General features: G+C 53.3%; 1 protein-coding gene across 4 annotated transcripts in view; it reads left to right on the top strand.

Moving 5' to 3' along the window:
• The first annotated feature begins 4,799 nt into the window (after positions 1-4,799).
• ANK1 (ankyrin 1) overlaps positions 4,800-26,145 on the top strand; it is a 41,799-nt gene continuing 20,453 nt past the window's right edge. For 3 of the 4 annotated variants that reach the window (XM_067312468.1, XM_067312467.1, XM_067312466.1), the window contains exons 1-15: positions 4,801-4,986; positions 14,757-14,858; positions 19,874-19,972; positions 21,105-21,203; positions 21,895-21,993; positions 22,107-22,292; positions 22,429-22,527; positions 23,181-23,279; positions 23,633-23,731; positions 24,211-24,408; positions 24,506-24,604; positions 24,986-25,084; positions 25,331-25,429; positions 25,592-25,789; positions 25,968-26,066. In XM_067312468.1, coding sequence (XP_067168569.1) covers positions 4,963-4,986; positions 14,757-14,858; positions 19,874-19,972; positions 21,105-21,203; positions 21,895-21,993; positions 22,107-22,292; positions 22,429-22,527; positions 23,181-23,279; positions 23,633-23,731; positions 24,211-24,408; positions 24,506-24,604; positions 24,986-25,084; positions 25,331-25,429; positions 25,592-25,789; positions 25,968-26,066 — 1,698 coding nt within the window. In that variant the 5' untranslated portion in view covers positions 4,801-4,962. Of the gene's footprint in view, positions 4,987-14,756; positions 14,859-19,873; positions 19,973-21,104; positions 21,204-21,894; positions 21,994-22,106; positions 22,293-22,428; positions 22,528-23,180; positions 23,280-23,632; positions 23,732-24,210; positions 24,409-24,505; positions 24,605-24,985; positions 25,085-25,330; positions 25,430-25,591; positions 25,790-25,967; positions 26,067-26,145 lie in introns of all 4 variants that reach the window. The other variant, XM_067312469.1, reaches the window with a different exon arrangement.

Below are 26,145 nucleotides of genomic sequence, written 5' to 3'. Positions count from 1 at the left end.
CACTTTGGAAGCCGAGGGATTAGTTGTCTGAAAGGTGAGGCACCCATTGACTTCCTGTGAAATTATGGATCACCATGCCAGAAACAACAAATGACACAGGAAAGCAAGTCTCAGCCTTGCTGTGCTCAGAGGACTGCCTGCTCTGAGCATAAGAGTGCTTAATTCAGCACTGCAGAGCACTGTAATCAGCTTATTTCCCCCGGTATCACTGCTATTCCCTCTTAACAGGAGGGAGCAGCCTGACAGCTGCACTGATTTTCATCCTGCCTCTCTCCTCGTGTGCAGCCGAGTACCTCCTGTTATCCATGACTGGCAGCAGTAACAGAATTGCTAAGGACTTAAATTATTCAGCTTCTGCTGCTGACTCAGCTTTAAAACTGCATTCATGTTTCCTAAGGTAACAGCTTTTTGACCAGAACTGGGGAACCTGGCTGCCCCTTGGGGCCTCAGCAGATGATGGAAGCCCAGGAGCATTTTCCTCTGTAAGCAGAAAGGGGATGCGCTGGAGGAAGGCGAACCCCTGGCATACTCTCATCCTTGCAGCAGGAGGGCACAACGAGTGCTCAGAGAGGAGCAGCTCTCCTTCAGGGACTTCAGCCCTGGACTTGCTTTAGCATCCCTTCTCAACCTGCTGAACGCAGGAAGGACTGCATCTAAGGCCTGTGAGAAAAGCAGTTTCCTCAAGGTAATGAAGCACACTGTTAAAGAAAGATATTTACCCTTCGCAAAGGCAGGGTGTTTAAAGCTCTTTGCTGCCCACACTCCTCATTCCCTTCAGTGAAAGGAAAAGAACAGCTGGGGATGGACTGACAGCAGACAGCAAAGTTGCTGGTGCCCAGAGATCGCTTCTCTAGTTACATGGGAGATAACAGCACAGAAGAAGGATCCTTGCATTCCTTCACGGCTACATCATAGTGCAGTTGAAGAGTTTCTTCAAAGTCTCTCAGGAAAAGGTCAGAGGCAGAACTTTGTGTCTTGAAAAAAACAAAACTCTTTGTAGCTGAAGGAGAAGTTTTCTTTACAGGTCTCCTCTCCTTTTTCATTCCTGACAAACAGCTTCACTCTGCCCCACCAACTCTGTCTGCAGTTGCTGATGGAATTCACTATTCTTGGGGCTGCTGAGTCCCATCCCAGAGCTATCACAGGACAACAGAGGGAGAAATTATTTTTCTCATGTCTATGATAGATTTTATAGCATCCAGGGAACAGCACTTAAGAAACACTGGAACCCCTGCTTGCAAAAATCCCCTGAAGCCTATGGGGGTGCACAGAGTGGCACAGGTGGGAGCTGACAGCTATTATTCACTGCAGCTCTTGTCCACTCTTTTGCACCATGAAGATTGCTCTTTCATAGAGAGTGTTTCTGTTGTGTCCATTGTAAACCCTTTCTCTTTGCAGAGCTCTGATTTAGCTCTGTGTTAGCTTTTGTGGGGCAACACGACACTGATCTGTAGAATCTCAGAGGCCTTTAAGGAGGCGTTCACATACCCAGATGCCACTAGGGAGAAGACATGGTGTAAAATCTTAGGGCATGAGCCACTCAGCCAACCCCAGTTTAGGGTCAGGAAGCAAGCAAGTGTTAAGGAATTGCCTGAGAACTTAAGCTTTCGAGCTGTTTTTGTGAAAATGGAAAATGCTCTTGGGACTAAGAGCTATTAATTTATTAGAGCTGTATTCATTAACTTTCATGCTCTTCCAGGCTCTGGTTTCTCAAACAAGATTGTGCCCATACTGCTGTTTTCTCCAGAACTGTAAGCTGTGTCAAAGATGTTGCTGTTAGATCTAACAGGCAAGAGGGTGGTGACAAAATGCTAGTAAAGTGAGTTGATCTAGAGAGTTAGTTTCAGCACTGGTATATACAACTCACCTGTCCACAGTTAGATAGGGGGAACTTTAGGGATGGAGTTTGCCTCAACTGAGATGCTAGTGAGTGAGATGAGATCTAGTAGAGGGATCATGGAAAGCATACAGAAAGATGTGATTAATGTGTGACTGCAATTAATGTAGCAAAAAGAGCAGTTCCCTTAGGGATGAAGCCTACATCAGCTCTACAAACAGCCAAGGAAAGCAGTGGATCTTAGTGTATCACATGCTTTGAGGCATGGAGCTCTGTTCTTCCCCTTCTTCTGGGAAGAGAGCAAGCAAGCCTCCCTGCCACCTCGCAGGACCCTGTCCATTCATGCTCTTGCAACCACCACCATTTCTAGAGCTGCAGAAATGTGGCTGATAGATTTAACCCTGTGGCCTCCGTACAGCTGCCTAAAGACAGATATCTGGTGCCATGTGACATGCCCATTTACCTCAACTGTTGGTCCATGGGTCTGCCACCATCCTGTGCCTGCCAGCCTATGTGGACGTCGCTGATAGCCCAGGACCCCTCAGCTGCCTCCGAGCACTTTCTCTGATGCGCAGGGAAGCTGGTGCAGGGCAGTTCGGTCGTGCTGTTTGGGGGAGCTAGCTCTTTGGGAGCCTGGCAGCAGCTGTGGGCAGAGCCCCAGGTCTCGGCAGGGGGAGCAAGGGCTTTTGACTTGGCTGGGCTGGTTGGGACAGTGCCTGGTGGTAAAGTTTCTCCTTTGGCAGTTTTCTCATTTCTCGTGGCTGCAGAAATGCTCTGGCTGAGCAGTGGGGACCTGGGGCAGTTCCTTCTTCTGCTAACCACATGGCTGCTAGGCATGAGCCAATATACCCTGTGTTTACCATTACATTACCAATAGCTGTTACCACAGCTATTTCCTGCTCTGCACACGGGCCCAGGGTTTCCCTCGCTCAGGCACGGTGCAGCTCTGGGCATGTGACATGCATGAGGAAATCCTGGGCAGGAGCCAAGCGCCAAAGCAATGTCCCTTCCTGCCCTGCACAGGGCCTGTCTTCACCCTCATGAGGAGGACATGGCTTTGCCACCCTGGAGATGCTGCCATGCCTGAGTTTCTCTGTACCATTTTCAGGAAAGCCGCTCTTCCTGCGCTCCAAGTGTTTACCAGTGCCAGAGGCTGCACAAATCACAGCTAAATCTTAGTCCCTGCCTGAAGGAGTTCTCATAAAAAAGTGGGGGAGGACTTGTTCAGCAAACAGGTGGAGAGGTCTCACAGGTGCTTTTACACTGCTTTTCCCAGAGGTATGGTATGAGGTAATCCCAAATGAACTGGAGCACGCAGGTCCCATTTCTAGGGCTTTGTCAAGTGTATGTGTTACCTTGGTGGTTGCAGGACCTGGAGGAGGTCTGCAGTATGCTAAGCCAGGGACTTTGAATAGGCCTGTCAGCTCTGGTTGGTAAGGTCCTGACTCCAAAGTGCAGAGGACTCTTATTTGCATTCATGACATGCAGTTATGCAGAAAAAAAAAAAAAAAAAGCAATATCTGATATATTGATGCTGTTGCTCTGTAGGTTCAGAGCAGCAGTGCCTTTTGGAGCAAATGTAGTATGCCAGTCAACAGTCGCAGTGGCCATCCTTTTCAGTGTTTACATTTGAGCTCTGCCTGTATTAGAGGTGGACTCTGTTATAGGTCAAACATCTGAGTGATCCCAGACTTTCAGGGAAGTACTGAATTGCACTGGACAAGGGGAAGGTGTTTTCCTTATACTGAGGTAAGGATTCCACTTTGTTCTAATGCTTCGACCTGGCATTTGCTCAGTTATAAAAATCCCCATCGCTATATAATGCAAAGCATTTTTCTGTTCTAACAGGTTGTCTTGATCTACTTTTTCTGCCTCCCAGCCGGTATAAGCTTTCTCAGTGGTGGGCTGGGCTGGAATAGGAATTCCCCCAGTGAAGATACAGCTGGCAGAGCTGTTTTTGTTCTCCCTGAAGCTGCAAGTGCTACAAGTTGTATTTGTTTATATTCTGCCTAGGCCTTCCCATGTGTGATCACCTCAGGGCCTCTCATTCACTTGTTTGGCCCCAGTGTCTGGGAGAAAGCAGCTTGGCCTTTTTGAATCTATAATTCGCAACGAGGACCTGGTGAACAGTAGCTAGAAATAGAAACCAAGCTGTGCAACTCCCCTGCACTCCCTTACTGCTTTGTCAAGACTGCCTAGTTTAGTATCTGGATCCAAAACAGAGTTAGCAAAGCACTAGCATCTTTTACTAACAGAAGGATGCATTCTGCCAGCCAGAAGTGCCAAGTAAGCATCACTTGGTGGTGCGCTATCCTGTGCTGAGTGTGCGGCAGGAGGGTGGGTGGGAGCTGTCTCCAGGAGGTCTGTTCCTATGAGCAATTGGTGTGACTCCTTGCGTGTCTTTCAGAGAGGGCATGCACCAACCACTGTGGACCCCTTGCCTTCTTGCTGCAAGCAAGGATCTCCTGAAGGGATGCTGGAGCAGGAGTCTGCTGTGCAGGTAGAAGGGGGGAAGGGGCGCGTTCATTGTACTGCAGTAGGCCCCAGGCCCTGCAAAGGGCCTGGAACTGCTGTTACTAGACGTTATTTGCCATTTCGGTTCCTTCTCAGTGTCCCTCACTTTGGGACTGTGCCCTGGCCGAGGTCTGCAGAGACCAGTTATGTTAACTGCCTCCAGCCCAGCATGCTTTGTGCAGCACAAACCAAGAGACAGTGGTGTTCTGGCCATGGAGGAGTTTTATTTTGCTTCGTACTTCTGAAGTTTTTTCTTCATTTGTACTGTTTGAAGAGCAGGGTTCAAGCATGTGGGCCCCACCCTGTTTACGGCTCACAGATATGTTTATGAAGTGTGCCTCAGGCACAGCACTCACGAAACACTTCATGTCCAGCCTGGCAGCTCACCCCAAGCCCCTGACGTGGGACGCCCTGTAATCTCCAGACCCCAGGCAGGAGCGTCCCCACTGTGCCTGCGTGTAGGCACGTGTGAGCAGTGATAGGGTGCAGTCCTGCTGCTGATAAACCTCCTCTACACTGGCCACTCGCACTTGGTTTGGCTACAGTGTAAGTGGTCTCATCAGACCTGCAGACCCTGGCTATCCAGGGTGTCCTGACTTTCTCCTGCAGCGATGCCATGCCTGCATTACTTGAGAGTGAGTATTTGGGCAGCTCCAGGTGTGGTAAAGGGCTTGCTGGGCAGTGCTGGGGGAAGAGGAATAAGGTCAGCTGTCCAAGTGTTTGTTTGCATGTAGGAGTATGAATATATTCTGGCCAGTAACATGGACCTGAGTCTGGTCCAGAGACAATGGCCCTTTTCACAAAAGGATTGCAGTCTAAAAGGACCAGAGAAAGGCAGAAAGGGTTTGCTGCCCTTCTTTAGTCACTGGGGACTTGCCTAAGGTTGTGCTGAGAGACAGTGGCAGAGCCTGGCACTGAACCCAGAATTCCTAGATCCCCCTGGTGCTGTGCTCACCTCTGTCCTTCTCACCACTAGTTTACTGGGAGACGGGAGGTGCCTCCCAGTATTGTTTTTTTTGCTCTATTCTAATGGTAAGTGTTGGTTTTTGTGTCGTCGTATCTTTTTTTTATCCAGCAAAGCTCTGGACCAGGTGCACGGGATGACGTCTCTTTCTAGGCACGGTGCTGCACTAGCTCTGTTAAGGAGCAGGTGTCTTTGCTGCCATGACTCTTGCTTGCATGTCAATCCTAGGAATCAGCTGGCAGGAATATATTGCCAGACCTGTGCTTCAGGTGCTTTCTTGGCAATGCTTTCTTCCCTGCATGGCTTCTGGAGGATGCATCCCTAAGCGCTAGCCAGACTGGCCTGGCTGAATGCTGCTAGCTCGCAATCTATTGCAGCCGTGGTGTAGGGTCTGCACTGCGATCCCTTGCAGTGTGCAGATCCTAACAGACAGCTCAATGCTCGGAGCCATCTGCCCTGTGCAGGCAGGCAAAGCAGGTGTGGACTAGCCCTGCTGAAGCAGAGGTAGAGGATGAGCCAGAGCACACTGCAGAATTTAGGAGCAGTTTTTAAGCAACCCTAAAAAAGAGAAGGAAGCTTCCTCCACCAGGGACTGGGTCAGACTCTGACAGTATTTCTGGACTCGAGCCCGTCTCCTGACCACAGGGACGCTGCGCAGAGCCGTGGCAGGCTGGAGGCAGGTTGACAAGGTGTGCCTCACAGTCCCTGACTTACATCAGCCAGGCTCAAAGGAGTCTGTTTTCCCTCCTGCAGTGGCAACCTGCTAGAGCCCTGCCAGCTCTGGGCCTCCCCAGCATCCTCTGCACATGCCTGCCTGAGCTACGTCATGATCCAGGGAAGAAAGTGCATTAGGGAAGGAGGAGATAAAATCAAGCAGTCGCATTTCTGCTGCATCTCTCTAACCAGCTATAAACCCTGTTACATTGTAAGAAGAGGTGTAGTGTCTGAGCGACAGGCTCTGGTGTGTTGTCTTCAGTCGCAGTCTATATACTTTCTGGTGAGGTAAAAATAGCTTTCCTTTTTCAGGATGTGCAGAGAGCAGAGGCTCCTGCTAACATCAAAGGAGAGTGACAGCTTTTTGCTGGGTGCGCCTGGCCCCAGCTGGCAGGAGAGGTAGCTTTGTTGATGCTTGCCTTGCTTTGGCTCTCTGTGAAAGTAATAGTGCTCTGGTCTCCATCTCCCTGTCCAGCCCCTGTTTCTCTCTCCCCTCATTGCTGCTGGACCCAGCATTGTATTTCACCTGGGAAATGATAGTTTGCAAATGACAGAGCAAGATTTTGATGCTGCTACTTAGAAAAACCCTTAGTAGCAGGTGGGAACTGACAGAGGTACGCTTTCCTAGAGCTGTAGGATGTAGCACCAGGGGATCCTTATCAGAAGGATCAGAGCCTACTGTGTAGGGGCAGCTCCCAAGTTGTTGCTCAAGACAGACTAAGCTGTTTCTGATATCCAGCCTCCTCGCAGTCCTGAACCTGTTCCAGCTTCAGCAGCTAGCAAAGGGGACCTGTGAGAGGGGGAAGGAGGGAGCCAACACAGATGCTGTCAGGATATGAATGTGCTCAGCAGGGACAGAGTTAACCTTGGCGCTGAACTGCACCACCAGTGACAGTCCAGAACCACCCCTCTTGTTAAAAGTGTGCAAAAATGGGGTTTCCAAAAGCTAGTTACTCATTATTATGTAATGATGGAGGCTTGTGCATGATGAAGGATCCAGACTGGCGACTGCACCTGAAAACTTGCCCCTTCTTCAGTACTTTCAAAATGAAAACTAATTGACAAGATGCCTCCTTCCCTGCAAACCCATGAGGGGCTCTCCTCCCTTTGCTTTGGTATTTCTCCTCTGCCAGTTGTGCTGAGTTCTGTTCCCAGTTCTAAGAGCCTCTTGCTGCAGGAACATGAGCAGATCCTTATGTTTCTGCATGCTTTGATTCCCTGCTGGGAGATGGCTGGGTCCCTCCTTGCATTCTAGTAACTGGGGATCTCTGCTGAGCATGAGGCATTGGCCTGTGATAGTCTGCCAATCAGTGGAGTGTGCCTTGGGGAAGCTTGGTGGTACTGTGAAATCTCTGCTTAGCAGAGAGCAGCATGGACAAACGGTCTACTTGGGGTGATATATGAAATAGGGACACGCTCACTTGGCAGATGCCCTCCACAGATGGCCTCTCCTTGTCAGTGCCTTAACTTTTGTCAGTCCTGTTAAGATCTGTGGTCCTGTCCTGCACCATTTGGACCAGGGGTGAGGACAGTGACAGAATAGTATTTGGGTGTATGGATTTATCCTTTTATCTGATAAGCTTTCCTGATGCTTTTGCTTTTCTCTTTCATCTGAGTTTGCAGTATATGCCTGGTGGCCTCTTCTCTGTGCTCCTCTGCTTGCGTGCCCGAGGCCTTGCTGCTGTGGCCTCTCTGGAGATGCTGTGCTCTGCTGAATCCTTTCTTCTACCCAGTAGGCAGAAACCTGCCAGAGGGTTTTATTTCCGCTGCAGGGACCACTGGGAGTGTCAAATTTTTGTGCATACAGATAGGGGAGAAAGCTCTTGTAAGGCAAACGCAGTGCAATTTCTGTTTCTGGGCTTTTTCGGTTGAATTCCTGATTCGGCTCCCCTGATCTCCTTAGGGAGACCCTAGAGGCCAGCTCTGACTGCTTTTAATCTTGGCAGCCAGTGTGTTTCCAGGGCTGACATATTCTTCCCATCTGATGAGAAAAAATCCAGATTATTACCTGCTGATCTGGACATTTGATGCCTGCAAGGCAGGGAGGTTTGCGTGAGCTCTGGCTCCAGAGAAATCCCTGGGTTGGCCAGTGTCTTACAAGTAAGCCACTACATTGATGTAAGGGTTTGCCCGCTCTGCTGGAAATAATGCATCAAAGGAGTTGGCTGTACCTGAGAACCATGCCCACTGCTGGACACAAGCCCACGTGAGCAAAGCAACTTCATTCTTTTAAGCAAAAGTCGAGGCATATTACAAGGTTTATTGCACTACCTCCCCAGCTGGCATCACCGACAGTGGATTCCAGCACCCTGGCACTAAGAACTGGAAGTGACTGAAAGACCTCCTAGGATCTGGTTTGGACCTTTGTGTACAGTCTAGGTAGGATGCCCATAACAGCACGTGGCTTTGTTGCCAAGAGTCAGCTGTGCATCTCGCTGCCAGTCCTGGGGCCCTGTTGGTTGTTGTGATAGTTGTGTGCCAACATCAGGCTGCCAGGTGTATCCTTGCTGGACTGCCTCTGTCCACTGCTCCGGGAGCCCAAGGCAGCCAAGCTCTGTTTCCTCCTGTTCACTGGTGGCTCTTCTGTTGCTGTCTGTCTGCTGTCCACAGGCTGTTTGAGCATCGCAGTTTGCAAGATGCCTCAGCCAGCTTTGCTTCTAATGTATCCCAGAGAAAACGTGGCACGCGTTGCTCCTGATACAGGATTTGGAGAGAGTGTTAGAGCCATGGAGCTGCAAACAGATGACAGCAGTGTGCAGAGCAGGAGCTACTAAGCATCCGGCTGGTAGGAGCACATGGCTTCCAGAGAATACAAAGGAGACAAGAGTTTGAAGATGTAGAGTTATCAGTAGTGGCAAAACTCATGAGAGAGGAATCTGCTTAGTGGTTTAATTGGGTCTAATTGCTTTCAAGATCTCTTCTATAGAGCAACCTTAGGAAGCTTTTAATGCAGCAAAGCCTGCTGTCTGTGATCCTCCTCACTGGCAATGTTTTTCAGTAACTAGGCCTGAAAGAAGCCAAACTGAATGAGTGCCAGGGCTGGCAGGAGCAAGCCTGCCCTGAAGACAATGTACATGGCCTGGTCTGCATCCCTCGGCCCCTGGCATGCAGGTAGAGCTGCTGTGCAGCCATTTGTCTTCTTTTCTCATGCAGGTGTCAACCACATGTCTCAGCAGCAGAGCAGACCCAAACTCCCTGGCCACTGGGACTAACTACAGTTTGGCAGAAAGGGTTGTTTTACCCCTCAAGGCATGGGAAGTCACCTGTGTGCGCATCCTTGCAGGGAAGAGGTCCCTGCTCCTCTGGAGTGCCTCCATGTACAGTGCAGTGAGCAGCCAGCTCAGGCCTCCCCCTCGTGCTGATGCTGTAGAAACAGCTGAGGAGTTGCAGTCCTTGCCCAGGCTGCCTCCTGGCTCCAGCAGAGAACTTGCAGGTAGAAGACACAAGTGGGTAGGGGGGGGGTGAAGAGGGCAGTGTAGCAGGATGCACGTGTGCCTTTTGCCAGTCTGGAGCAGCAGCAGCAATTTGCTTCTTGCCTGTCTTTGTGGCCCAGAAAACACAGTGAGATTAGCATGAATTTCTGAACTCGTTTATGCTTGGGAATCATCTACATTCATCATTTACCAGCCTGTGCAGAATGGGTTCCTAGGGACTGATAAACATATCCACCTTTCACAGAAGTAGGCAGTGTTGTTGAGATCCTCCCTTCCTTTATCAGTGACGTGCAGAGGGAGCTCGTGGGGGCTCCTCCCTGGGTGGGAGCAAGAGCAACGACACTGCCAGAACAGATTAGAGAAGAACTCTGACCATGGTCAGAAGACAAGCAGAGCAGGATTGCTGAACTTCTGAGTGCAGCCTGTGAAATCCATCCTGAACTGTTTGGGCAGAACTTTCCCTTTGCATGTTGCTTTAGCCACAGCTGCAATGCAATGGACTCCATCAGGTCCTGATGTCTTATTTTAGGGTGAAGGGGAGTGAGGGGCTAGGGCATGTATCTGGCAGCAGTAATGCTTTGCAGAGCAGGGCTGTAAGAGCAGGAAGGCATCTGTGAATAGGAATGGAGGAAGCCACTAATCAGGGCAAGGAGAGAGAAAAGGGAAAATCTAGATTGTCAGGAGGCAAGGGGTGCTGTCTCCTTCCCTCTCTTTTTTTTCAGGAAACTAGAAGCACAGTCCAATGTGCTGTGTTATGGTTTTTACTTTAGATAGTCTTGGAGCACTTTGCAAACTCCAAATCTGAGGATTTTTCCCTCTGGTAATTGCTGGAAACAGCACCCTGCCACTTCACAGGTCCACAAGTCTGTGGAGCATGGCACCTGTGTAGTGGGATGTAGCAGTTCTGTAAGAGTGCAAGTGGTACACAGTGGCAAGTAAGGCAGTTTGTCTTCTCCCCTTGGAATAATTCCTTCCTGGAAAATTGCTAGGAAGACAAAGAACAGAAACACTACAAACCACAAGGATAGGAAAACCACTAGAGGCATTCTCTGCATCTGGAAGCAGTTGCTGCATATTCTGGGGCACATGGATAGCAAGTGACTGCATGTGCACTTGTGTGCAGCAGTGTGTGTGTGTGCACATATGCCAGGTGGGTGCATGTAGTGTGCCTGTGCGTGGGTCTGTGTTTAGGTACGCTCGTGTTGTGCCGACTGGGCTGTGCGTGTGTCTTCAACATGCATATCTACTTGTGTTCATAGGGTCTCTCCGTTTCTTGCTGTTGCAGCTTCCTTTTGTTGAAATTTAGGAGATGCCAGTGTTCCAAACCATGCTTCAGTTCTTCTGGCTAATTTAGTGCTGTCTTGATCCCTGTGACACCCCAAAGTAACAGCACGCTGCCGTGAAAGAATACCCCTGACAGATAGGTAGGCAGTCCCAATGTGCATACTGGTGTCAGGAGGGTTTGCAGATCTGTTTCCTCTGCTTTTACTGTGTGAGCTGAGCTAGACCACCTTCTCTGGCTGCGTGTGTGGTCTGACTGCTGGTGTTTGATGTCCTGCAATTCTCTATGCATCCCTGATCATGGGGAGCCGAAGGGCAGTAGGTCTGATGCACTCAAGACTCACCATGTTCTCCAAGACCCCAGCCCCCAACATCTGGAGGGTCAGGGGGGCACCGCGATACCTCTCCTCTGTGGCGGGTGTTACCTGTGAAACGCCAGGGTCCTGGGGATGTCTGTGGGGCTGCTCTTCTCTGCTGTTCCCAAGGTGGCACCTGCAGCTCTGACCCACTCCTTGCACTTGGCAGCAGTCATCTGCTTTCCGGAGGCGGCTTGGTATTAAATATCCTGTCTGACACAATAATGGAGAGAAAATGAACAAATTCCATTAGCGGCTGGCGATCCCTGCAGGGTCTGCGTTGGAGTGAGGAGGGAGCCTGTATTTTTAGACAGAATGCAATGTAACTTACTGGCTCTCTCAAAGCTGGGGAGTAGATAACCAAGGAGGGGGAGAGGGGACACCAGGCTCAGGTTTCAGCTGAAGTGCCGGACTATGGCAGCACGAAAGGGCAGGTCCGGTCCAGACGTTGCTGTGAGTATACAACGCACTTCTCCTTCATGCCCAAAGAGACCTCCCCTTGCTTTTCTGCTTGCTTTCTGCCTGTGGTCTCTGCTGCTGGGTGTGCTGGGGCTTTGGGAGCCCCTTTGCTGTTGGAGCCTGTAGAGTTTTATCCTTTTAATCTTTGCAGCTCCCTGTGTATCCTCTGGGTGGGAGAAGCTGGCTGAGCTGCGCTTTGAACTTCCCAGGGGTTTGCTGTGGAAAGTCTCTGCTGTGGCTAACATGTCTGCAGCATAGCTGAGGTGCTGCCCTGTCACTGCGCCTGACTGAGCTGAAGAGGCTTAGCAGGGTCCGGAGTTGGGAAAGTCCTTTGCATTAAATCTGTTGGTTGGAGCTGTCAGTATTTCCTTGCTGTGAGTTGTGGCCTCCAGACAACACGCAGGACTTGGAGCACAAATGTGCATTTCTGAGAGCACGGTGCTGGTACTGCGTCCTGCCTAGTGCAGTCGATAAGCCTGAATGAGCAGGAAGCACCTAAGTGCCACATTGTGGCTTCTCATGCTTACAGCCCTCTGCAAAGTCAGCAGGTCAGTCTTGGATTTGGGGGCTCTTTCCAAATGAACAAGGCTCTGCTCTGAGGTGGTAGCAAGCTGGCTGGCAGGGGAGGTCACGCAGTCAGCATGTGCTCCCTGCAGCGCAGAAGAGCGAACAGCGGTGCTGCCCTCTGCCACCCGCTCCCTTAACACCAGGCGCTCCCCTGCCATGAGCAGTCTGGAGGGGCCGTGGCGCCTGGCCACTGCTTCAGGAGCCATGGCTGAGTCCTGCTGGGGGTGCCCTGTGGGTGGGGGCCTGCACACCCTGGCCGGGGGCCTTGTTTTGGCCGGGGGTAGCAGGGCTGCAGGCCCCAGGCTTGGCTACGTTTCTCTGGGCTAAGATGGTCAGGGCAGGAAGGATGGGCTGGGGGAAGCAGGTGGAGGAGAGCAGAAAGCAGCTGAACTGTGCCCTGCTTCGTTGTCCAAATTCAAACGAGTGACACTGAGAACAGAGGGTAGGAGAAGAGCCCTGGGCCAGACGCTGCATTACCCTGCCCATCTCTGCCTCGAGTACTGTGCTTTCCGGCCTTGTTGCTTCCAGATCCTTTCCCAGGAGCTTGTTAACCCTGGATGCTCTTCCGCAGTGAGGCTGTAGGCATTGCAGGCCAGCCGGGGCTGGGTCAGGCTTCCTGGCACGGGCAGTACAAGATGGTTTCTGATTTTCTAGTGGGGCTGGAGGTGGAGGAGGGTGTCCTTCCCCCCTTGCTGCAGATGTCTCGTGGCTCTTCATTGCAGAGAGCTCTTCGGGCCTGACCCAGTGTGCAGGCACCAGCCCTTGGTCATCAGCCCAGTGTCCCTGCCACGTGGAAATGTCTTACCACATTCCCGCTGTGCTGTTCTTCAGCTGCTGGTGGTCCATCCCATCTGGTGCCTTACGCTACCAAGCAGCGTTGCTTGAAGTATTGCTGTGCATTGCCTGAGGTGGCTGTGTTTCAGTGGCGCAGGGGAGGCATTGCCTCATTTCTGTTAAAGAAGAGTGCTCTGATTCTCCTGGCTGCAGGGTGCTCAGTCAGGGTCACTGTCGCTGGAGCCAATACCTGAACTTACCAACATGGCTGGCCAGCAGTCTCTGGAGAACAGCAAAAGTGGGCTCAGCCAGGACGAGTGTTTCCTGGGCCAGGGGAGGCTGCTGTGGCTACAGCAATCCCCTTAGAGCTTCTTCTGTGCCATGCTAGGGGTGCTGGGGTGAGCTGCAGACCTTGCGTGGCTCTCGTCCCCCTTGTCATCTCTGTCAGCAGACTGTCATTAGAGGGGTGCTCTTGACTTTAGGTCCGGTTCGCAGCCCTGCAATGTCCTGCGTGATTCTGGGCGACTTGGTCCGTCCCAGCAGCTCCCACCTTGACCTGCCTGTCCTTGGCCTTTTCTGGCTGGTTTCTGTAGACTGCCAGCTCTTTGCTGTGCAGTTGTACAGTGCCTGGTGCACAGGACCCGGAGCTTGAGGATCCGCGGTGCTGAGGTGCTTGTGGCATGGCCACAGGGAAATTGCCAGATGTGTGCTCTTGCTGCAGCCTGTGTGGCCCTCATGCGTGCCAGCTTGCGCAGAGCAGGAGAGCAAAAAGGGGCAACCCCCATCTGGACATGGCTGTCAGAGGCCCTTCTCCCACATCCTGCCTCAAAGAGCCCAGAAACAATCTTTTCCTCACAGCTCTCTCCCTGCTCTGTCACCTCCTGCTCATGATCTGAACTGTGCTCACAAGGTATTGCAAGGGATGAGCACAGTTAATAATAACCCCGCATCTGCGCTCACCTGTGCTGACTAGAGCACCTCATAATCCACTTGTGGAGGAGAAATTCCTCTCCTCCCTATGCCAGACAGATGCTGTGGGCTCATGCCAGTGCTCTCATTGGCAGTGCTGTGGCTGGCATGGGGCAGGCACAGGAGAGCTGCTTTATCAGGCACCTGTGGAGATGGTCCCACTGATGACTGACGTTCAGGAGAGTGTTCAGGGACCCATGCTCGTGGTGCATTGCCACAAGCCTGTTTCAGAAGGTTTTCGCTGCTTTCTGTGCTGGCAGCCCCAGCTTCCCCTGGCCTTACCCGGGGAGGCAAGGGACTCCTGTAGCCACTGCCAGTGTGCAGCTAGACTGTGGCTCTGCGAACAATAGAGAGGGAATTAACTTCTCTGTCTGCTCCCAGCTGCTGTTGCTGTGAGAGGACCATGCTTCTCAGCGCTGGCTGCTTCTCCGTGCAGCTCTCCCTGCAGGTTTAAACACAAATTCAAAGCAATCCAGTGCTCTCTGGCTGGGGTCTAGCTGGGGAACACATGCTTGTCCATGAGAACGAGGATCCCTTTAACTACCCTTTCAGTTCCCCTGAGAGTCAGGTTGGGTGGGAGCCTTTGAGGAGGTAGGAGCCTCCCTCTGTTAAATGCATCCTAGGATTAAATGTGTCCTGGCCCTGACTGCCTCATGCCTCTTCCCTTCTGTTCCAGCACAGACCCTTGCCCAGTTGGCTCTGGTTGTTTGCATCCTCGCTGCTTCCCAAGGCTGGTGGTCAGCAGCAAGGTGGTTGGATTCGGTGCCCTCTGCCAGGGGCTGACTGCAGTTGTACTCTCTACAACAGAGTGAAGAGATGGCCCTGAGCCAGTTGGGCGGGAGAAGAGGGGGACTCTGAGTCTCATGCTTTTTCTTTTTCCCCCAAAGGCTGATGCTGCAACCAGTTTTCTGAGAGCTGCAAGATCTGGGAACCTGGACAAAGCCTTGGATCACATCAGGAATGGGGTAGATATTAACACCTGTAACCAGGTAGGTGAAGCCCATAGGGGTTCTGGTACCATCCCTAGTTCATGTGCAACCTTGCCATGCTGTGTCTCCGCAAGGCCCAGGTAACGGTCACTGCATCCCTCCGTTACACTGCTCCCATAGCATAGAGGCAAGGAGGTGCCCCACAGCTGCTCGCTTCTCTGCCCTGTGGGTCTGGTTGGGTCTGCCTTGATCCCACAGTCCTACCTGGCATGGAGTAGGGTATAAACTGGCTGGTAAGTGCTAGGGAAGCCACTGGATTGGACAGTTTTCCTAACAAATAACGTTGTGGCAGAAGAAGTTTAAACACTTTGCAGGAGATGCTGCCTGTCCTGACCCCACTCCTCTCCTGTGCCCGGTGTGCCTGGGTGTGAATAAAGCTCTCCTCTGGGATGATCTGCTCTGCCAAGGCACTGTGCAGCCTCCAGTCAACTGTCTCTGGAGCTGCAGCATGCCTGGCTGAGGGCTAGATGCACAGCACCTGGCAGAGTGCAGGGTCAGGACTGCCAGCACGATGGGATGAATAACCCATGCTGAGACCATGCTTTGAAGAGGAGCGAGTGGCTGGTGGGATGTACTCTCTCTGTGGATCCCTTGGGTGTGGATCCTGCAGTCCCCATCCTCCCCTTCCCCTCACTCCCAGGCTCCAGGCGATCTGCAGCCCTTGTCCCAGCCCAATCAGGTGACCAGGAGCTCCTAGCCAGGACTGAGCTGGGGGAAGAGGGGTGCCACACAAGGCAGACTGCAGCATGAGAGCAGTTCCTTGCTGGGGGGCTCCCACAGTGCTGAGCTGAGTGCAAACAAGTCCTGTGCCAGGGAGAAAAACAGCTGACAAGACAGCAGATCTGGACCAGTTGTCTTTAGGGCAGGGAGGGCTGTAATACCTAAGGGTCTGGGGTGCCCGGCAGCGCTGGCTGGAGTGTAGCAGAGGGAGTTAGCAGGTGGGCAGAGAGGGTGAAGTGAGGCTCCTTCAGGGACACAAGCACCTGAGACAGCTGGAAGGGGCTCAGTTGCTTGTTGGAGGGCAGAACAGATGGCTGTGAAGAGTGCAGCACAGTGTCTAGGATGTTGCAGGATTCATTCTTGGGAATATTCTGTTTGCTTGCAATGCTCAGGCTTTCAGATTTGCAGAAGCTGCAGCTGAATGTGGTCAGGGCATGTCTGTAAATGCCAGTCTTGCTGGCCTGGGATGTGTTGGGCAGGTGGAGTCCCTTGTAGCTCAGAGCAAAGCAGGTCTGACCCAGGGAAGAAGAGCTGCAGGCACAGAGGATTTGTTTGCACATAATCAACAGAACATTTCGTATCTGGGCAGCTGTCAAGTGCAAGTGGCTCAGGCTGAGTCAGAGTAGGTGCTGCGGCGGGAGGCTTAGGCTCAGCAGGGAACACAGGCTGTACTGTTAGCTGCTTTCTGAAGCAGCAGTGATGCTGGGGAGGCTGGCTCAGCACGTAGCACAAATGTATGTTTACCTGTTTCAGCATCAAGCACTCAAACCAAGCACAGTTTATACTTACTGATCTAAGCACTGCAGTGGCTGGTGCAGTTACTGCAGACAGGTTCTTCCTGGAAATGTCGCTGTCTCCTTTCCTTTTCTGACTGGTGGTGCCATGCAGATGCTGAGCTCTTGCAGGCCTCTGGGGCACATTGCAGCTTGAATTCTACTCTCTGGGGCATGAGAAAAGATTTGGAGAAAGCTCAAGAGATGCTGATTTTTTTTTCATCACTCTATTATCTGAATTATTAATGCATATTATCAGCATTGATGGAATCTTAAAGACTCTTACCATCAGGCTATGTGGGGACATAGGGGTTTAAAGTCAGAAGGGTCTTGTAGGGAGAAGTAGTAGAGAATTTTCAGTTTCATAGTCCTTTGAAGACGAGATGATGGGCTCCTGTTTGTGGGACAGAGGCTCTAATCCCATAATCGTTGTGGATTTATGTATGGTTTGTAAAGAGAAGAAGCCATATGATGCGCTGTTAGCGCTGGGCTGCAGGACTCAACTGGACTCAGCACTGACCACATCACATGCTTGCACCAAATTGCCTCAGAACCAGGCAGGATCTTCCAAGTTGCCATACTTTATTTCAGAATTTGGCCCACTGATTAAACCCAGCTGCTATTCCCCTGAGCTCTCATGGTGGAGCAGAAGCCCTGTAAATGAGCCACAGCAGTGGACCAGTCACTGGAAGCACTCACAGTGCTCGTGGTTCCATTCACTCAACCATGAATGACCAAAGATAAATAGTTATTTAATGTACCAGCTGCTCCCTTACAAATATCTGGGAAAGCAAGTCATGGGGAGCAGGGAGATCAGGCTGCTCAAATCTGTGTCACGCTTCTCTCCAGGAAGGACTGGGGATGCTGCCATGTGTGCCACATTCATGCTTCATGCCCCATGTGTGCAAAGGCTGGAACAGAGCCTGTCAGGGAAAAATCATCTTGCTTTGCTTGTTCACAAATGGCTCAGAGAAATCGCTCCTGCTGGTTTCCTGCAGGTGTCCGGAGGAAAGAGGCAAGAGCAGGCGGCGGGGGGGCTGTGTTTAGTCAAGCTGGTGCATGCCTTTTGAGATGTGAGAATCCACAAGCAGAGCGCATCATGGATGTTCACTCATTTCTGATGACAACCCTAAAAGCAGAGGGAGGATCTCTATGTCCCCTGCTCCTGTACCACTAGTGCAAAGGAATACATGATTCTGGAGAGGGCTCTGCAAGGAGAAAAAGCAGAGATCCAGCCATGAGCTAAAGACAGTGGCTTTGAACTTCTCCTTCCTCATCCAAAGGGATGGTCAGTCACCACCTGTCTCCACTCGCTGGCTGTGGAGTCAGTCTCCAGCCAGATTTCTGCTGCTGGTGAGGGTATTTAACACCTTGATGGGGAGCACATGGCTGCAACAGTATGAGGCACTTCTTTCAGTGATGTCTTTGCACTGGTTCCTGCCATCTTGCAGTGGTTAGATGGCACTTTGGGGTTTCCATCTGAGGAATATCAGACCTGTGAGAAAGGTCCAACCTCACATGTCCTGTATAGAATAAAGAGGGATGTATGTGGTCAGACCTATCCCACAGGCCCTGTATTCTTACACAAATGCAGAGACCTTGACATGCCATCTGATCTTCATCCTGCTGATTTCATCCTTATCATTATTGGCATCTGCATCGTCATCATCATCCACCTCTCTCATGTCTCAAATTTCTGCATGCTCCCCTCTCATGTATGAGGAGCTGGTGGCCTGAGGATGAGCAGACCTTGCTGCCAGGACCCTCGCCAGCAGGGACTGGAGCTGTGCTGGCACACAGGTTCCCAGAGATATCTCTTTCGGGGTGGCCAGTCCCAGTCCTGGTGGGTAGTTCAAGGCAGGGACCTGCTTTGGCGCAGGCTAAGTGCAAAGCCCCATCCTTTGTGTTTTCTGCAGGGCTGAGTTTGTTGCACTGGCAGCCAGTGACTGGGATTTCTGGGAAGCATTTGCAGCACTTAGTGAGGGGAATGCAGCACCTTTCAAATTAGGGCACATCCTGTGGAGGTTTTGGGTCAGATGAGCTGTCAAGTTGAAGGAAATGTACAAAACAGCTTGCACTGTTCCTGAAGCAGAAATATGACAGGATGCTGGGAAACAGTCTTCTACAAACACTGCACTTGTATTGCCAGAGAATAATCATTCCTTACAGGTTTTCAGTATTCGAAAGGCTATTTAGGAACCTCTTGCGTAAAAGGACATATGTGCTGAGAAGAGCAACTGAGTGTCCATGGTCTTGTGCTCCGTGTGTCCGTTGTGCAAATCTAACAGAGAGAAAGGCTGTATGTTTGCGGCCACAGATCAAGCTTGTGAGCCCACGAAGCTAAGGGTGTCAGTAACCGTCTTTATGGGGTTGCGTAGGCCAGTCAAAGAGGCTGGCCTTATCTGAGGCCATGTGTCCAGTGTAAACAGGTCTGGCCTGGGAATGTTTCTTCTTGGTGGTCCTGTTCTGGGAGTGTTGCAGCATTCTCGCTGAATTTCCCCTTAGAAAAAAGTCTCTTGTGTTTGAGGCTTTTGGGGACTTGGGAGTTAGTTTGCTGAGGAAGCCTGTGAATATGTAGGTTTTTGCTCTGCTATGTGCTGTAATCAGCATTGAACAAAAGAATTTGTGTCTCTTTGACCGGGTTGTTGAATGGCTGTTGCTTCCAGGAGGGGACTGGCACCCTCAGGAAAGTCATTTTTGCCAAGACAGGAGTTGGAGGGCCCTGGAAGTGCGCCAGTGAGCTCAGGGATGAGTCACAAGCAGGGAGGACTGAGGCGGTGCGTGTGGAGCCGAGGGCACAGGCACTGGGTTTTGGTGATGTCCATCCATAGGAAATAGTCTATGGTAGCTGCATGTTTTGCTCACATGAGAAACCTCTCGTGTTAGGCAGCAAGTTGGCATTCAGGGCTGCATGCAGGTGCTCTGGCAGTGTGGAGCCTGCTACAGCCAGCACAGGACTTGATGGCGGGGAGATTGCTCCTGCTCCCAGCAGGAGTGCTGGGCCATGACGTTGCTGCCTGGCTGTGCCGCAGGAGCCTGACAGGTTTCCTTGGCTCTGCAGTTGTCCCAGTGGGTGAAAGGTGTTTTGGTGCTGGCCCATTGCTAGCGGGTTCCCTGGCTCCTGTATCTTCCCGGTGGGGATGCAAGGTGGCTGCTTCCCCAGCCAGTCTTACAGCTCTTGGAGTCTAGCTCCAGCAGTAGCTGGTACTTGCTGGTGCATGGGGAAGAGCAGCTGGGGGAGAAAGGCAGGGGTGTGGAGACCTTGGGCTGATCCCTGTCACCCCTGCTTCCTTGCTGTGCCCGCACTGGGGACTGCGAGCTGCTTGTGTCCTGGAGCTGTGTCAGTGGAGGGGCCGGGAGGGGGCTGTGTGTCCCCATCCTGGAGGCCCCAAGACCTGACTCTGCTTTCTCCAGTATTGTGAGCCAAGAACCTACAGCTCTGTACAGGAGCTCAGGGCAGGTGTTTCCTCAGACAGCCCCAGCAGGTGACTAATGCCCCTCTCCCACTTCTGCTCCCTCCAGAATGGGCTGAACGCTTTGCACCTGGCCTCCAAGGAGGGCCATGTGAAAATGGTGGCAGAGCTGCTGCACAAGGAGATCGTTTTGGAGACGACGACCAAGGTGAGGATGAGGGAGGCTGGTCACATCAGTCGCAACTCGCCACCCTGCCACTGCTGCCAGATGCACCAGCAATAGCTGCACAGTGAATCATGTTGTTTGCTTTCATCCCTCTGGGAAGGTTGTGTTGGTAGTAGCGCCGCTGAGCTGGGGCCTGGGTGGGGGCTAGGCTCTGCTTTTAGCTCAGTTGCAGCCTTGTTGGGCAGCTCCAGGTGGGAGCCTTCCTCTCCATGCATCTCCTCCTTGGGATCCATGAAAGCTAGGGCACCACAAGCCCAAGAGGAGAGTGACAGAGACCACAAGATATGCTAGTGCTGTCTTCACCCACTTCTGCTGGCATGGGCTGACACATTCAGACCAAGCCCATGTTTTCCCAGGGCAGCCCCCTGCACGCTGCAGCACTGAGATGGCTTTGGTGCCGTTGTCGCAAGCCCAGAGAGCTCTGGTGCTCCCTAAATAATATATAGTTGTCACCTTGCATCACCACAGCGGGGAGTAGCACTCGCTCGGTGACGACCAGGACAAAGGTGCAGGCAAGCAGCGCTGATAAATGAGCAGCCTCCAGCACTGTCTGAAGGGAGATGTGAGTGGGAGGGAGCCTGGCTCGCCAGGCTCTCTATGCTCTGGCAAGGCTTGGTGCAGAGCAGAGTCTGGCATCTGTTCCAGCGTGGGTTCTCTATCCCCACCACCCAAAGGCAAGGCAAATGTCGGAGGAGCCCACATCTGCGTTTTCCAGCCTGCTTATCCCCAGCATGGCTGGGATGCCTTGGCTGTCAGGGCACACTCTGCAGCATTGCCTAAAGACTGCCATCTCAGCTCCCTCTCTTCCCTCCTCTGCTCATCTCTTGGTACTGGAGACGCACAGAGTCTGAGTCAAAGCTTTCAGCTTTTGCTGGCAGTAACTTCATGAGCAATACAAAATTACTCTCTTTCCTGGACAACAAATACGAATGGAGGCTGCCTGGATGGGGTGCAGAGCACAGGCTGCATGGCCCCAGAGGCTTGCCCTGGCCAGATGCTGTCAAATGGCAGCAGCTCTGTTTGCATGTGTGCTGACACACCAGGCCTGTCTTTCCTTGGCATCATGGGCTGCTCCATGTGCTGCCCCTGAGTGCTGCCTCATGGTGTCTTTCAGAAGGGGAACACAGCCCTGCACATCGCTGCCCTGGCTGGGCAAGAGAACGTGGTCCGGGAACTGGTGAACTATGGGGCCAATGTCAACGCGCAGTCTCAGGTAGAGTGATTTGGGCTGGAGTGGGAAAAGCCCCCAGCACACACAGTGGTGGTGTCCTTGTGGTGGGAACCGTGCCCAGCGTGGGCACCTCAGCAGCCCTTGGCAGCTTCTCCCTAGTCCTGTTCAGGCTCTCTGCCAGACTCCTGAAAGAACACGAGCGTGTGAGCAAGTGGAGAGGGGAGGCATGGGGAAAGAAGCGTGGTCTCTTTCCTGAAGGAGTCCGTGGCAGCACACGCAAGCATGCTGAACTCTTCCTGAGAGGACTCATGGGCGATGCTGCCCTTGTACAGCTACAAGCTTCCCATCACACTCCTGCAGCTCTGTGCACCGTGTCTCCTTTGTTCTCCTTTTCCTGGACCCGGTGTGGCTGCAAACTCTTCAGTATGTACCTGGTGGGAGAAACATCCCCAGAGCAAGAGAGTGCAGTGGCAGCGAGTGGAAGGCAGTATCATGTGGGTTGACTGTTGTTGTGAAGGATCCCCTGGTTCTTTCTGGATGTGGGGGGCCTCCAGCTCTCTACAATTTCTCCATGATTCCTGCTAGGTTTTCACTTGTCCCACCCATGCTGTGTATGCTTTTGCCCCAGTTCAGTGAGCTGGGTACGGAGAAGGGGTGTTGGTGTGTAGGTCTGTAAGGGGCTTGAGGCACTTGGGGAAGGGCTGTGTTGACATGCATGGCTCTGTGTTTACAGAAAGGCTTCACACCCCTCTACATGGCAGCACAGGAAAACCACCTAGAAGTTGTCAAGTTCTTGCTGGAAAATGGAGCCAACCAGAATGTAGCTACGGAGGTGAGACACCAGTGGAGGACCCTAGAGCCCTGCATGTTGGGGCTGCTGTTGGGTGTGCTGGGTGCTGCCAAGGCCCCTTGGTTCTGCACCTCTCATCCATCTCTCCTTGGCAGGATGGCTTCACGCCACTGGCTGTGGCTCTGCAGCAGGGGCATGAGAACGTGGTTGCTCACCTCATCAACTATGGGACAAAGGGTAAGGTCCGCCTGCCTGCCCTGCACATCGCAGCCCGCAATGATGACACCCGCACAGCTGCTGTGCTGCTACAGAATGACCCCAATGCTGATGTCCTCTCCAAGGTGTGTGGCTCTCCCACCCTGTCTCTGGGAGCCTCCCACATCCCCAGGGAGAAGAGCAGCTTGGTATGCTGTTTTATCCATCTTTTCAGCAGGGAGCATGTGTCTGGCTAGTCTGATCCCTCCTTCTTTCCCCTAGACTGGATTTACCCCCCTGCACATTGCAGCCCACTATGAGAACCTCAGTGTGGCTCAGTTACTGCTGAACCGTGGAGCTAGTGTCAACTTCACGCCCCAGGTGAGTGCAAAGCAGGGAAGTCACTGGGACTGACATTGCTCTGGCATCAGGGAAGGGAGCTGTGCCTCCTTTCTGCATAAGTGCACCAGCAGGTACCAGCCAGGGTACTGTGGTGAGGTGGGACCGTATGGAAAGTAGAGCACTGGGCATGTCTGAGGACTTGCCATTAATACCCAGCGTGGGCCTTTTCTACTGTTGCACCTCTGTTGCAGCCATGCACCCCTGGAAGCTCTTGGGGCCTTGTGTCCAGGCCAAGGGAAACTGGTGCTGCCATTGCAGGGCAGAGCTTACAGCCCCTGCAGTTGACATGTCTCTCCCTGTCCCATGGGTGCAGCCAAACCCATGAGTTGGAGTTTTCCTGTGAACTCTATGCAGCTTCTGTCTGCAGCTTTCAGCTCCAGGCAGGAGCAGGTGCTCACCCTTTCACTCAGCCCGGTGAAACAAGCTGTTCCTGTACGCCATCCCCAGGCAGGAAGGTGGAGCGCTTCTCTGCCCTTTGTGTGTCCTTCCCCCTCCCCTCCCCTCCCCTCCCCTCCCCTCCCCTCCCCTCCCTCCCCTCCCTCCCCCTCTCCCTCCCCCCCCACCTCCTTGCAGCCCCGTGGGGGAAGGGGAAGGAGCTGCTCTCTCCAACAGATTGCTGTTCCTCCTGCCAGAATGGGATCACACCCCTGCACATCGCCTCCCGTCGAGGAAACATCATCATGGTACGGCTGCTGCTGGATCGTGGGGCCCAGATAGAGACAAGGACCAAGGTGAGGACCACTCTTACATCACCAGCAAGTACATGGGTCGTCTCCCTCCCTGAGCTCCTTGCACCCAGGGGAGCAGAGCCATGCTGCACTCCACGGTGCAGGCCATGTGAATGTCTCGCTTGCTGCGTGAGAGAAAGTCCCTGGTGGCCAAAGGTGGTGAACAAAGTGCTTGGCTGGTGCGTGCAGAGATGAGAGGAGGCTGCATGGCTGCCTCTGGTGTGCCCTGGGGGCTGAGGGCAGACTCTCCAAAGTCCATGTCCCCCTCCCTCCCTAGGGTGCCCTGCCTTTACTTGCCCACAGCTATGGTGCTTGCCTGGCCCACACTGAGCCTCTGAATCCGTCTCTCTCCCCAGGACGAGCTGACTCCTCTCCACTGTGCAGCCCGCAATGGACATGTGCGAATCGCGGAGATCCTGCTGGACCACGGGGCTCCCATTCAAGCCAAAACCAAGGTGCCCATGAAACTCTGTGGGGTTGCCCTTGACATCAGGTCCCAGGGAAGTGCAGGGGGTAAAAAGCTGTGCATAGCTGTTCGATGCCATCCATGGCTGGGCCTCAGGACTGCCCTGCTCCTCGCCCTGGGGGCTGCTCCTGTGCAGCCAGGGCTGTGCTCTTGGCCTGCCAAAGGGCAAGTAACTGCCTGACCTCCTCCTTGGCCCTGGCAGGAGCCCTCTGCCAGAGGGGTGCATGCTTTGAAGGGACTAGCCCTGCTGGCGACAGCTTGCTCAAAGGCAGCAGCTCTTCAGGACCTCCCCTCAGCTCAGCATTGCTTCCTTGGTGAGGGATGTCAGGGCTCCTCTCCAATAGCATCTTGGGAATGTGCGATTCCCTTCTGCCATGGGGTTCTGGCATGGGGAATGGGGCAGGGACTGTGGTGTGATGCCCAGCTCCCCACCTGGCCCAGCCTTGAGGCCCCAATCCCTGCTTGCAGAATGGCCTGTCGCCGATCCACATGGCAGCGCAGGGTGACCACCTGGACTGCGTGCGCCTGCTCCTGCAGTACAACGCTGAGATTGACGACATCACCCTGGACCACCTAACGCCGCTGCACGTGGCTGCACACTGCGGGCACCACCGCGTAGCCAAGCTGCTACTGGAGAAGGGGGCCAAGCCCAACTCCCGAGCCCTGGTGAGTGAAGGAGGGTCAGGCAGGGCCAGGGCCTGGGGCAGAGGGGGGATGTGTTCACAGAGAATGACTCACCTGCCTTGTCCATCTCTCTCTGCAGAATGGCTTCACGCCCCTGCATATTGCCTGCAAGAAGAACCATATCCGGGTGATGGAGCTTCTGCTGAAGATGGGTGCCTCCATCGATGCTGTCACGGAGGTAGGTGGGGCTGCAACACAGTCCCCAGCTCTCCTGCTGCTACCCGTGCAGAGCCAGGCAGGACTGCAGGGGGGTAATGGCCCTGCTGCCTCTCCCTGTCCCCAGGCACCTTCTTCCTTGTAGCTTAGAGCTCTCTGCAGCTCGGTGACCTGCTGCGCTTGGCAGCATCTGCCCTGGCCGTGCTCCCCAGAGGATGGGGGGTGGCAGGGGAGGCAGCAGTTCTCCGTGCTCCCCTCAGCTCACTTGCAGGACTGCTGGGGGCCAGGCTGGGGGCCGAGAGTCTTCCTCTGCATTGGAGCCTGCCTGTGGGGGGGCTGCAGGAAGAGGTATGGACAAGGCCATCAGCCCCCAGCTTGGCTCTTGGGTCCTCTATCTCCACAGTCCGGCCTGACCCCCCTGCACGTGGCTGCCTTCATGGGGCACCTACCAATTGTCAAGACCCTGCTGCAGCGTGGAGCATCTCCCAATGTGTCCAACGTGGTGAGTCCAACCCTGGCTGGGATGCTGGGAGCTCATCATGGCGGGGTGCAGCAGGAGATGGGGAGTCCCTGAGTCCTGTTCTCTCTGGTCTCCTGGGCAATCCTTGGTGGACCTCCCCACTGATGGCAGGTAGGGGCCATAACAAGGTGGGGACAGTGCTCTTCCACTCTCGGGGACCAGAGGAATGATTGCAGGAAGGCATCTCCCCTCCTATGGCCTCACTGCTTTATTCTGTCCTTGGTACAGAAAGTGGAGACACCCCTACACATGGCAGCCAGAGCAGGGCACACGGATGTGGCAAAGTATCTGCTGCAGAACAAAGCCAAAGTGAATGCCAAGGCCAAGGTAGGTGCGAAGAGTCTGGGTGCTAGTTCCCTCGCTCTTACCTGCCTATGGCCCTGCCTACCAGGGGCTGTGTAACAGCAGGAATAGGACCAGGGCTCCCTTGAGCACTGAAGGCCTGGGACTGGTCCAGGATCTGCCAACCATCTCCCGCTTCCCTCATAGGATGACCAGACTCCTCTGCACTGTGCTGCACGCATTGGCCACACCAGCATGGTGAAACTTCTGCTGGAGAACAGTGCCAACCCCAACCTGGCCACAACGGCTGGGCACATGCCCCTGCACATCACCTCCAGAGAGGGGCATGTGGACACGGCACTGGCCCTGCTGGAGAAAGGGGCCTCACAGACCTGCATGACCAAGGTAGCTTGATGTGGCCTGTGCTGCTGAATGTGTGACCCAGCTGGGCCAAGGCTGGACACAATGTCTCTATCAGAAAAGGGGCAGCCTCCTCATATGCTGCAGCCTCCCTTCTTGTACATGTGCCAGTCCTTTTCTCATCTTCCCAGTGCACCCTGTGATGGGCTCCCTTTCTCTCCAGAAAGGATTTACCCCTCTGCACGTTGCAGCCAAGTACGGGAAGGTGGATGTGGCTGAGCTGCTCCTGGCACGTGATGCTAACCCCAATGCAGCAGGGAAGGTGAGTGCTGCTCCCGAAGTGGCCAGTGGCTGTGGGAGAAGTGGTGTGGGGAAAGTCTCTGTCTCACTTGTCTCTGCTT

The sequence above is a fragment of the Apteryx mantelli genome, chromosome 29 (assembly GCF_036417845.1).
Source record: "Apteryx mantelli isolate bAptMan1 chromosome 29, bAptMan1.hap1, whole genome shotgun sequence".
NCBI lineage: Eukaryota > Metazoa > Chordata > Aves > Apterygiformes > Apterygidae > Apteryx > Apteryx mantelli.
Note: the sequence above shows the minus strand (reverse complement) of the source record. Positions and strands in the feature narration are given on the sequence as shown.